The sequence below is a fragment of the Molossus molossus genome, unplaced genomic scaffold (genome assembly GCF_014108415.1).
Source record: "Molossus molossus isolate mMolMol1 unplaced genomic scaffold, mMolMol1.p scaffold_m16_p_1, whole genome shotgun sequence".
Lineage (NCBI taxonomy): Eukaryota > Metazoa > Chordata > Mammalia > Chiroptera > Molossidae > Molossus > Molossus molossus.
The window spans coordinates 47,195,958-47,209,413 of NW_023425344.1; the positions used below are offsets into that span (position 1 = coordinate 47,195,958).

At 37.5% G+C, this 13,456-nt stretch overlaps 1 protein-coding gene across 4 annotated transcripts in view; it reads right to left on the reverse strand.

The window, feature by feature from the left end:
• EPHA5 (EPH receptor A5) overlaps positions 1 to 13,456 on the reverse strand; it is a 346,680-nt gene that overhangs the window by 307,665 nt on the left and 25,559 nt on the right. For all 4 annotated transcript variants that reach the window (XM_036258172.1, XM_036258162.1, XM_036258144.1 and 1 more), the window contains exon 2: positions 10,241 to 10,305. In XM_036258172.1, coding sequence (XP_036114065.1) covers positions 10,241 to 10,305 — 65 coding nt within the window. The remainder of the gene's footprint in view (positions 1 to 10,240; positions 10,306 to 13,456) is intronic.

A 13,456-nucleotide genomic window follows, 5' to 3' on the forward strand; every position in this document is an offset into this window, starting at 1 on the left:
TTTACCCTCAGAACAACAATGTCCAATAAATGATATAATAGTCTCCCAGCCCCACTTAACAGACAGGAAAACTGAGATTCACAGAGGTCACAGAAATTGCAGATATAGTGGGTTGTCAACTCATTCTTTTAGTTATTTATCTATCAATCTATTTATCTAATTACATAATAATATTATATACACAATATAACAAATATAACCTGTATTTGAGCACCTTTGTGCTACACATATTTTTCAAATACTTACAATCTAGCAATGAATACTATTTGTCCCAGCCCCCTCACTGCACTTCCTTCTGAGGTTTGTCAGTCTGTTTTCTGCTTTCTGGATCTATTTTGCTCATGAGTTTATTTTGTACATTATATTCCACCTATTACTGAAATCATGTGATATTTGTCTTTCTCTGATTGGCTTATTTCACTTAGCATAATGCTCTCCAGGTCCCTCCCTGCTGTCTAGAGGGCAAGAAATAAAAGATGGATCTTTCACCTCTGGTTTAAAATAATCAGTATCCTGGAAGACCTGGGTTGCAATGGACTCAGTCTCTTATCTGCTGACTAACCTTCGGCAAGTGACTTACCCTTATAGAACCCCGCTTTCCTCTTCTACAAAACAATATTAAGTATCGCTTTTTACCTTGACATTGTTATTACTAATTGGAATTATGTACAGGAAAGAACATTGTTTTTTATGGCAAGATATGACACCACATGTGCAAATACAACCGAGTACACGTGCTCTTCCCAGTCGTGTCACAAACAACCTGAGTGACGTGAGCAAACTGTCACCTCTCTGCCACTTTTGTACATGTATCAAAAAGACAGCACTAGGAGGATTTTCATCTACCACACTGTTCTAACATTACGATTACTCCTTCTCAAACAATGCTGCCTCAAGCTCTAGGATGTCAGGAAACTTTGTTCTCTTCACTGTTGTAACCTCTGTGCCTAGAAAAGAAACTGGCACATACCAAGTGCTGGATACATATCTGTTGAATGAATGAATGCAGCAAATTTGCATAAAATTAAACTTTCCTGTAACATAGTACTTCTAAATATGTCCAGAATAAAAAAAGAGGAGATTTCACCTTGCTGCCATGAGGCGCGCAAACACACACAAACACACACACACAAACACACACACACACACACACGCACACACACTACCTTATACCCTGTGGCTAAAATGCACATGCTGAAACTCAAATTTGAATGATGTGTTCTAACTCAGATGAACTAGTAAAAAAAATAAAATATAGAAAAAAACTATCTCAGCATGTAACAATAAGTGAAAAAAACGTATCTCCTGAAGCAACAGAAAATCCTGATGCATGTGAAATCCTAAAAATTGACGCCGCAAAAATGCCAACATTACAGACCAGTAACTTAAATGAGTGAAGAGGATCAGGTGGAAATTGAATCAAAAAGGAGAAATTGCTTACTCTCTTCAAAGCAGCCTTTTCTCAGCTTTGGGCTGTCGAGATCATAAAAGGCTGCTAACTCGTTTTCTGAAACTTCCAACTACACAGAAAAGCTGGAAATTCATTTTATAAGAAATCTCCCAATCTGTAACTGCTGACAATGAATTCATTCATGTAAATATATTTATAGACAAAAACAAACAAACAAACAAAAAGCCTGATGGCCTGGTGGGTGGATCTCTTAGTAGGAAAATAGAAATGCAATAGAAGGTCAAAGGTGAAGGGATTAAGCAAAAAAAAAACAAACCTCTTAGATAGACAACAGTATGGGCAAGGAGAGGCAGGAGAGGGTAAAGGGGGGATAAATGGTGATGGAAAGTAACATAATTTTGGGTGGTGAATACACAATATAATATACAGAGCATGTATCATAGAAGTGTATACTTTATTTATTTTTATCCTCACCTGAGGACATTTTTGCATTTATCTTCAGATAGAGCAGGAAGGAGAGAGGGAGGAGGAGAGAGAGAGAAACATCGATGTAAGAGAGACACATCGACTGGTTGCCACCCACATGACCTCACTGGGGTGGGGACAAACTGCAACTGAGGTACATGACCCCAGCGGGAACCGAACCAGGTCTCTCTGGTCGGCGGGCCTAAGCTCTAACCACTGAGCCAAACCAGCCAGAGTTAGAAATGTACACTTTACACCTATATAACTTTATTAACCAATATAACCACAATAAATTAAATTAAACATTTTAACCCTCCCAAAAGAAGAAGGTCAAAGAAAGGATGTTCACTGAGTGCCAACACTGTGCCAAGCTCTGCTCTCAGTCCCACTTATTTAATTTTAATGCATAACCATAACTCAGTATTATGCTCCATTTCATAAATAAAATAAGTTATCTTACCAAAAAATATTTATTGACATTTTATTATATGCCAGATTGAGCCAAGTTTTAGAAACACTGTGCACTGATCAATATGAGATAGCTACAAGAATTCTAGGAGCTTACTAGCATAGAAAAAGTGTCAATGATTGCTTCTAAGAAGTGTATGAAACATTTACATGACTACTAAAGATGATTAAGTGTTTCTCTTAAGTACTTGCCCAATTCTTAGGCCCAGATTTTGGGTACTGTTATTTTATTGGTATAAGAAATAATATAATAAAATAATAAGATATTCATTCCTAAGGTTTGAAGTTCAGAAAAATGTTCTGAGAAAATAGCATATTCTTCTTTACTGTACTGGGAGATCTCTGAATCAGATTAAATCAAGACAGCTGTACAAAAGCAAATTTCTGGGAGCTATCAGGATAAAAAGTGACACATTTCTGGGATCAAGTCTTTGAAAAAATCTCCTACCCTACTCTCCCCCTCCAGTCCCAGCCAGGCTGCTGGTTTTCACCATGGAGGCAGGTTTTTGGTTTTTCAATGCTACCTGAGAGTTGAAGAGGCAGGAAAAGACATAGGACACCTCAAAATGCCACAAAACTTGTTGTAGCAAGATTCAGTCATTTTTTTATTTTAATTATTTTCTTTTTGAAATAAGTTTTTATTTTTATTGATTTTAGAGAGAAAGGAAGAGAAGGTAGGGTGGGGAGAGAAAGAAAGAATGAGAGAGAGAGAGACCGATTTTTGTTCCATTTATTTCTGCATTCATTGGCTGATTCTTGTATGTGCCCTGAATGAAGATCAAACTTGGGGATGACACTCTAAACAACTGAGCTACCCGGCCAGTGCCTCAGTCAGTCATTTTTTTAAAAGTAAATATTCCCTGGATGGTTCCAAGACTTTGATTAATTTTCAGAGTTCTAAAAGTTGATTCTTACTTATTTTCTAGTATTCTCAAAATTCTTCTAAACCAGTGGTTCTCAACCTTCCTAATGCAGCGACCCTTTAGCACAGTTCCTCATGTTGTATGTAGGTGTATGTGCATGTGGGCGGACCCGCCTAGAGACAGATAGAGAAGCGGAGTCTCGGTTCCTAAGACCATCGGAAATAAGTGTTTTCTGATGGTCTTAGCCGACCCCTGTGAAAGGGTCATTCAACCCACAAAGGGGTTGCGACCCACAGGTTGAGAACCGATGTTGTAAACATTTTTAGAAGCTCTTACTTCATTCACATTTTTTGCTGACATCACTCTGATGATCTATATGTATTTCACCTAGAATTGGATTGCTTGTGTAATCATAACTGGCACAGTCTAATAACAATATAGTAAAAGTATATATATGTCTTTTAGAATTACTTATACTTTGTATGCTCATTCTCTTCAAAATACAATTTTAAAAATCCTTCATTTTGCATGAGTGGCATAACAAAATATTACACCTGGATTTCGCACACATCCCTCGTATTTAAAGAAGTGCACATTTCACTTAGTTTCTCTAACCTAATTTCTTTCTCTTTAATAGTAACTGTCGTCAGTGGGGTTCTCCGTGTTTCCACCTGTTGCCAGTGAAAGTGGGCTTCTTGCAATGTCATGAGTAAAGGAATTTTCTGAGACTTACATGGGAAAATGAGTGGTATTTATTTGCATGGAGTTAGACCCCTGAGTTTCCAAGATCCCCTCTTCCTCTGTCCTGCCAAGGAAAAAGATCCATTTGATCTTCAGCAGCACTAGGATTAAAGCCATTGCCCGGAGTTTCTGCTACATATTTGCACAGGCCAGTCCAGCATCAGGCTAGCTTAGCTTGTGTTCCTACATGTAGTACATTGTGTGTGGGGCCTGCATGGCCATGGGCCATGTGGATTCTAGGGCCACATGGCTATGGGGGGAACACAGGCAAGTGCAAGGATGCGGGAGCAAAGCCAGGGGAACAAGAAAGAGATCATTCCTTCGGGGATTTAACCTCCTTAAATTTCGTGTGCTTGCAGTGGCTCCACCTCCTCTGGCCAGTTATCTTTTCCAGGTTAGACTGACAGGCAGGTAAATTCCCTACATCACCCCAACTTCATTGTGCATGTGCCTATCTTCCCCTTTGTTCAGTCCCTTCCCCTCGTGATCTGCAGGGAATGGACCAGTGGTTCCCAGGGGAGTAAAATTGCAACTTCATGGTGAAACTGCCCATATGGTTCTGCTTGTAATGTGTGGCCTTCCCTTTGCTTTATTTCTATTATTATAACTAGTTATAATGAAAACAGTAACAGTAACATCAGGCATATCTATATCACATAAAACGCCACTCAAAAATGTTACAAGAATTTTGAAAAAAACTCATTAAAAAAAATAAACAAAATACGCAAACTGAATACTAAAAATTTAACTCTTTACTAACAATTATAATAGAAAGAAAGATAACGCATAAGGTTGTCAGAATGATTGGAGAGAGCCCATTCCTAAACCAAAGAGAGTACTTTTAGAAAAATCAATTGTGCTTTATACAAAAGTCATGTAAAAAAGTGAGTAATTTCCCCCAAAATTTCTAATTGCAAGAGCCAAAAGAACATCAGATTTGCTCCCATAGTTAAATATTGTCAAATCTCTCTGAGTAACTTCAGAATGGAAACAGGAGAAAGACAAAACTAGATTCAAAGAGAATATGATGAATTTTCTCAGAAATTAATTTCAACTCAACATATCAGCCATATTATCAGATAGGACAATTTAAAATATTAAATAATAAATCATTTTTGGCTTGTGGAAAAAATTGAGAAAACAAAACACATTTATAGGTTCTCAGACATGGATGTTAGACAGCCATCTACTTATATAGGGTTGATGATGATAGATGAAATAAAATAATTTGGGGGTGAGGATGAGAAAAAAGGAAAGAAGAATATAAGAAAGATAAAAGAGCAACAGACTAAGAATATATACAATTATGTTGGCCTTGGCTATAGCTGAGTTGGATAATTCTTTTTTTATTTGGCTTATCTTATGTTCTACCAAGTAAATAAAAAGAGGGCAAGCACATTAAGATTAGGATATTAACATATAAATTATTAGGAATTACAACAATTACTACTACTCATTTTGCTTTCATAATAATAATTTTCTTAGTAAGGGACTGATAAAACACACCTGGTTTACTTAACTGGAAAAAAATTTAAATTTGGTTATTTGGGTTGTTACTACCAGATATGTAGTAATATTCAAGTACTGAATTAAACTGAAATTAACCTTCAAAGTCATATGAAATACTGTTAGTGTGCAGAATTTTCTATTTTTTACTTATTTTTTTTTATCCGAACCCGAGGACATTTTCCCATTTTTTTGTTCAGGTAGAGTGGGAGGGAGAGAGAGGAACAGAGAGAGAGAGAGAAACATCGACGTGAAAGGAACACATCGAGTGGCTGCCACCCGCACAACCGACCAGGGCTGGGGACAAACTGCAACCGAGGTACGTGCCCTTAGCGGGAACCGAACCCGGGTCTCTCAGGATCGCAGGCCGACGCTCTAACCGCTGAGCCAAACCGGCCAGGGCCAGAATTTTATAAATTAATTGCACGTATACATTATATTTAAAGTTAAATATTCACTTCCAGTCAAGATGGTGGCATAGGTAAACACCGTATTGCCTCCTACCACAACCACATTAAAATTACAACTAAGCTACTTTCAGAACCCCCTGACACGGAGCTGAGTGGAAGTCCTAGGACTACAGAATTAAAGAAACAGCCACACACTGAGACTGGTAGGAGGGGCGGAGGCGGAGGGGCTGGTCCCACACCCATGTGTGGCGGATAAAAATCAGGACACCTCGGATGGGAAGGTCCTCCCTGAGGAGTGAGGGGTCCCCATCGCACACCAGCCACCCAGCTCAGGGTTCCAGTTCCAGGAAGAGAAACCCCATAACTTCTGGCTGTAAAACCAGCGGGAACTGAGGCTCAGGAGGGCTACAGCTGCTGGAGCCCCAGGCAGCTCCTCTTAAAGGGCCCACGCATTGACGTACTCAGACGTGCTCCCTGTAAGCTTGGAGGGAAGGCAGCTTGAGGGGCGCCAGAGACATACAAGAAAGAACTGAGTTGTTTGACCTCAGGAAGAAGGCTGGAGAGGCAGTTTTCTCTCAGATAGATATGCTGGTGGAAGCTGATGTTGCTTTGGTAAGTCCTTTCCTGGGGCAGCAGACAGCCACCACATCTGGGACTCAGCAACCTGGCTCACACTGATTGACCTGCCCTGATGATTCCCTGAGTCGCCCCCCCACCCAAATTTTGGGCCCACCTAAGGAGTTTCCAAAGGCTTAACCATTGGATTGGCCTGTCTTGGCTCCTACTTCAGAGTTTCCTAAAATCTCTCAAACAAGCAGCATCTGGTCTCAGCGAGCCCCCCACCTCTCATTAAGTGGCCCCAGACATGACACTAGAAGCAACCAGCCTTGGTTCAGAACTTGGCTTTTCCTGAGCACCTCCAAGCCTAACACAAGAAGCAGCCATCTGCAGATCACTTTGTAGCTTATGCCAGGTGGCCCCAGATAGAACACAGGCAGTGGCTGACTTTGCCCCAGAGCCAGCACACCTAGTGGACAGCTCCAGACCACATTGAAACACCACCACCCAACCACCCGCATAGGTGACACATTCAATGAGCAGACTCAGTGGGTACCAGAGCCCTGAGGAAGTAAGTCTTGCACAGTGTGGTGGGCCCCTATTCAGCTGATCCTCTAAGATAGTCAGAGGCCAGTGGTCAGTGTGCAGAGCTTGTCCTTGCAGCTGATCAGCCTGAGTAAATCCTTCCCATTGACATGCCAACAGCAAACAAGACTCAATTACAACAGAAGGGCGTACAGTCCACACAAGGGGTGCACCTTGAGGGGCCAGCTGGGATGATCAGAGAGGCTTTGCCACTGGATCCTACAGGACACCTACAATAATAGGCCACCCTTCGAAGCCTAGGAGACATAGCAACTCTACCTAATACATAGAAACAATCATAGGGAAGCAGCCAAATTGAGGAGACAAGGAAACATGTCCCAAATGAAAGAAACAAACAAAACTCCAGGAAAATGGAGATAAGCAATCAATAAGATGTAGAGTTCAAAACACTGGTTATAAGGTTACTCAAGGAACTTAGTGAGACCTTCGAGGAACTTAAAGAGACCTCTCAGGAACTTAGTCAGAACATCAACAACATAAAAAAGGACCAGAAATGAAGGATGCACTAACTGAAATCAAGAATAATTTACAGGGAAGCCATAGTAGTAGGTAAAGCCAAGAAGCAAACCATCAATTTGGAATATAAAGAAGCAAATAATAACCAATCAGAACAGCAAACAAAGAAAGAAAGAAAAAAGAAGCCAAGAAAATGAGGATAGTATAAGGAGCCTCTGGGACAACTTCCAGTGTACCAACATTTGCATCAGAGGGGTGCCAGAAGGAAGAGAGAACAGAAACTGAAAACCTATTTGAAACAATAATGACAGAAAACTTCCCTAACTTGGTGAAGGAAACAGACATACAAGTCCAGGAAGCACAGAGAGGCCCAAACAAGATGAACCCAGAGAGGTCCACACCAAGACACATCATCATCAAAATGCCAAAGGTTAAATACAAAGAGAGAATCTTAAAAGCAGCAAGAGAAAAGCAGTCTGTTACCTACATAAGACTGTCAGCTGATTTCTCAAAAGAAATTCTGCAGGCCAGAAAGGAGTGGCAAGAGATATTCAAGGTGATGGAAAGCAATGAACTACAATCAAGATTACTCTATCCTGCAAAGCTATCAGTTAGAATTGATGAACATATCAAGAGTTTCCCAGACAAGAAAAAGCTAAAGGAGTTCATCACCAGCAAACTAGTATTTTATGAAATGTTGAAGGGTCTTCTTGAAGGAGAAGATAAAAAATATGAACAATAAAATGGCAATTAATACATATCAATCACCAATTAAATCTACAAACAAAATGAGCAAGTATAACAGAAACAGACTCATAGATATAGAGAAATTTTTGTTGCTTGCCAAATGGGCAGGGTTTGGGGGGCTGGGTGAAAACGATGAAGAAATTAAGAAGAACAAATTGGTTGTTAGACTGATGAACCTCAAAGGAAGGTGGGAGGAGGGGCAGGATTAGATAAACCAAAGAACTTCTATGCATATATGCATAAACAATGAACACCAACAATAGTGTGGGGAAGGCAGGAGTGGGTTGGGATTGAGAAGGAGGGGGTCAATGGGGAAAAAAAGGGGGAACATCTGTAATACATTCAACAATAAAAATGAGTTAAAAATTAAATTAAATTAAATAAAAATAAAGTATTCAAATTAATTTTTAATGGAAAACTTATTTGTCTTTGTCACTAAAGTGTTTCTGTAATGAACTTGGATAGTCTTAACTTAAATAAAAAAGTCAAATATTAAATTTATTATATTATAAAAAGCTTCACTCAAAGTTTAAATTGTTTTTAATAGTCATGAAATACAGTTAATACTTCCTGTGCAATATAAAAATTTAATGTCACAATAATTTACTCATGTTTTAATTTTTAATCTAATAATATAGATGTCTTTTTAATTAAAAAATTATGAAATACTTTTAAAAATATGTTTTTAAATAGTTTACTAATTTTTGAAGGAAAAGAGAGAGAGAAACATCCATGCAAGACAGAAACATTGATTGGCTGCAAACTGCATGCCCCCTACGAGGGATCGAGCTCCAGCCCTGGCATGTGCCCTTTACCTGCAATGGAACTGCAACTGCCTGGTGCATGGGACAATGCCCAACCAACCGAGCCACACCAGCCAGGGGTGAAATACTTTTTATTTTTTTATTTTTTATTTTTTTATCCTCACCCGAGGACATTTTTCCATTTTTTTGTTCAGATAGAGCGGGAGGGAGAGAGAGGAAGAGAAAGAGAAACATCGATGTGAAGGGACACATCGAGTGGCTGCCACCCGCACAACTGACCAGGGCCGGGGACAAACTGCAACCGAGGTACATGCCCTTAGCGGGAACCGAACCCGGGTCTCTCTGGACCGCAGGCCGACACTCCAACCGCTGAGCCAAACCGGCCAGGGCGTGAAATACTTTTTAAATGTAATCTATTTATTAATATTATTAGTATTATAAATATTTATATTATTAAAAAATGACTTACTTAATTTTCACCCAAAAGACTTTATTTTCAATGTACACCAGTGAAATAATTGACTAATTAAAAACAATTGCAGAAATGCTCCAATAAAACATTTTTTCTGAAAGTTTTCAATAAAGACAAATTCAAAAATTGAAAGAAAACCTTTGAATGATGACCTAATAATCTAAGAAATTTTTAATCTCAATAGAATTTAAAGGATTTTCTTACAATTTTCATTCTCTAATGTAGTAAAGAAACACAAAATAAATTGGTCCCGGTGTTTGAATCTACACTAGTCATTGACATGCTACTTTAATTCCTGTTTAATAAAACCAGGATAAGGGCAAATCTCTTTTTTTAGATAAACCAATTCTATCAGTGTGTTGGTTGCTTCAATCTGAATTTTTAAGGTAACTTTACTTTCTTTATGGAGAAATACTTAAAGAGAAAAATCACATATTTGTTTTTCAAGTCATTGAAATCTCTTCCCTGTTTGCCTGTTTTTCCTTTTTCCCAGCAGAGTTGATCTGGATCTGAGGTCTTAGCACTCACCTTCACACACACACACACCCCTCCTCTCTCTCTTTTTTTTTTTGGTACATGCCCCTAGAGGGAACAGAACCCGGGACTCTATGGTCCACAGGCTGATGCTCAGACCACTGAACCAAACTGGCCAGGGCCACATCCCTCCTCTCTTAACTACAAATATATCCAGTAAATTTTCAATCATATGTGACATTTAACATGATGCTTACTCTGGTAGCCTAAGTTGTAGAAAAAATTTCATAAAGGCTTACCCCATTTTTTGGAAAAGCAATCCATCCCAAGTCCCCCATGACAGTACGTGAATCCAATAAATTCACTGAAAGAGAAAGAAAACAAAACTGAGTCAAATGTACAAAAATGCATCACTATTTTCATAGTGTTATTAAAAGTGCATATTGCTACATAACTAAAATTAGATTAAGTATTCATTGTGATGAATACAAGAGTTAAAATTTAAAGAAAACATTTCGATGCAAGAAAACAAGTGATTTTGAATTAACATTTAGAGCAAAATTATATAAACAAGCCATTACCCTAAGTGCTTTTTTTTATCAAACAACTATAAAGAAGAATTAAAATAAGAAAAAAATATGAAAAACCCACAGAAAAAGTAGACTATACGCTCTTTTTTCAGGCTCTAGGCCTTGGGATTAAAGCTGCAGCCATAAAATTGTGGCTTAAACGTATTGTATTTTCTTCCGGAAAGCTGTTATGAGGCAATTAACAAATAATTTACATTAAACAGCAATAAACTATCCCCAAGCTTGTAACATTTTTGTGATATTAACTGAAATCTGTAATCCAAATTGCAAGTTTAATTAAGAAATAAATCTACACACCCTTAACCAAGCCAAGAAAATTGTAGCAGCTCTCAGGGTTGTTGTTACAGTTATGTGTCCGTTGCATTTCCAAGATATCTTCTACTTACATATGGCCATAATCTTGAATGTGCTTCTCATGGAACTATCAACTACATTTTTTAAAGACAGACATCAATTATGGCTGGGTATCTTAAAATACTTGGAAGTCTCAGGGTGGAAGTCTGAATAGCACCATTGCAAAAGGACACCACACAGAATTCATACACATGTGTACCCACATCCCACACACCCATGTTTCTATTTCAGGAAGTTCATCTACTGGCCCCCCAAGTTAAACTAGCTAAAAGAGCACCGTGTTGTCAAAATACTTTAGACCTGGATCACAGATCATTACATTTCCAACCTATTATGCCTAAGCCAAATGGATCCACCCTGGCCCACTGTGCAGCTGAACCACTTTAAAAGAGCATGGTATGTGGATCCATAAGGAAAACAACTAGGTTATCCCCAGTCAGAGGTATGAAGCTTTCTTAAATTAATTCAAGGGCCAGTATTTTGAAATGCTAGCAATTTTTTTAAAAAATGATTCTATTTGGAAGAGTAAGCCTGGGTACTACAGAAATAGCAGTTAATAGGCTGTTTTAATATTTCTATAAAGAAAAATAGAACAGAATTACTATAACCAAGGAAATCAAGATCATAATTTAAATACACATTTTCTACACTATAGAAATTATGCAAATTTAACTCTATTTGCCATCATTTGATTTCATAAAACATCAAACATACTTATATACTAAGTTAATACTTTATATTAGTAATATAAAGAAAAAATTTAAAATGTTAAATTTTTATAAAGCAGAAATATACTCAATACATACACACACACACACATATGCATAATATATGTGTGTGTTCAATACACTTGTCTATTTCCCTGAGCGCTGCCAATAGCTATAAAAGTACATACTTTAGAATGGTTGTATCGTCTTTAGCCTACACACATCACCTTGGCTTTAGGGAATAATAACATAAATTATTTGTAAAATTATTTTTTAGAGGAAATTGACCTAACTAAAAAACTATTGTTTAAAACAGAAAAATTAAACAATCTGTTTCACTACCCAGTGACCCTGTAAATCTCCAAGTCACTCCATTAAATCTGATTTTTTAGTTAGACCTATACTCTTTTCTTTTTATTCTATTGTTGACTTTTCTCGTTTCCATGGGAATAAGGCTACATTAAACTTAAATGTCCTTGCCCTAATTTTGGCTTTTCTGGGACACTTAGGTCTATGTCTAGACATGACTAAATACCAGGGGAGTGCAGAACCTAAATCGCTAAGTTTATTCATCTTTAAGATTTTTATTTCACCTTTGATATTCAGCAGCAGCATATCTGTGTAGACAAGATAAAGTACAGCAAATCAGAAAACTAAAGGCCTTCTACTATGATGGCAGTCAAATTAAATTTAATCCCGTGGTGGCGAACTGATGTGCTTAGGAATTCTAGGAATTCATAACCAGCCTGCCACGAGAAACACAGCATTCCTGGTAGACCTTTTCATAATATGTGGATCTTAAAATATTCATTTTTTCCAACAGAATTCCAATATCTTTCTCAAGTTTAGTTACCCTCAGTTAAATGAATGTTAATTTAAATTACTATCTTTATTCATTTTTGACCTAAAACATATGTGCATGTAAAAGTAAATGAATGAACTGGAAACACTAACTTGGCTGTTAATACAATTTATTGAGAATTTTCAATATTGAAATGCATTATTAAACACATGAAATTAACCATGATAGGAATGCATATTTTTTTCTGTATGATGATCTTGTCAAAAGGTTTTCTTCAGAGCAATAGATGAGAAAGTTTATAGCAAATACACGCATGTCACGTCCCACTAGTATCTGAAATCGCTTTCCTCTTGGACATAGATGGTTTCATAAAATTCACAATGCAAAGAAGATACAGATATATACTGTTACTGAATTGGAAATTGAGAGAAAAAAAGAAAATTAGGTGTTTTAGACAATTACTTGAGGATTACTGTAATTTTGTGCATAAAATATAGAACAAAAGGATTCAATGTCTCAGGGAAAATGACTGAAATTATATCTATATATCTATACATATATAGATATCAATATATAATGATATTACTTATGTATAGGTCTCCATATCTATCTCTGTATTGCTATATCTATAGGAAGAGAGGGGGGCTTTCTTACACCTCCAAATTTTGCACAAGCTGCTTTAGCTCTTACATGCCCTTCTCCCCTTGCTAAGTCTTCACTTGTCCTACAAAACATGTTTCAGGAACTACCTTGTCTTGGAAGCCATTTCTGATCTTCCCTTTCCTAAATCTAGGGTAAGGTATTAATACTGACTATCCAATTAGCAACCAGTTCTTATCTCCAAAACACTAAATACACAGAAGTGTATTGTTTCCTTAAAAGAACACTATTTTGACTCGTGCTTATGAATCCAGCCTGTGCTCAGAACAGCTGAATAGCCGTTTTTCTTCTAAATAAATCATTTGGTCAGTGGGCAATTTTCAAAATTGGAAGGGGGATGGTGATAATTTTTTAAGGTACATAATTAAGTGTTGAAACACTATGTTGTGCACCTAAAACTAA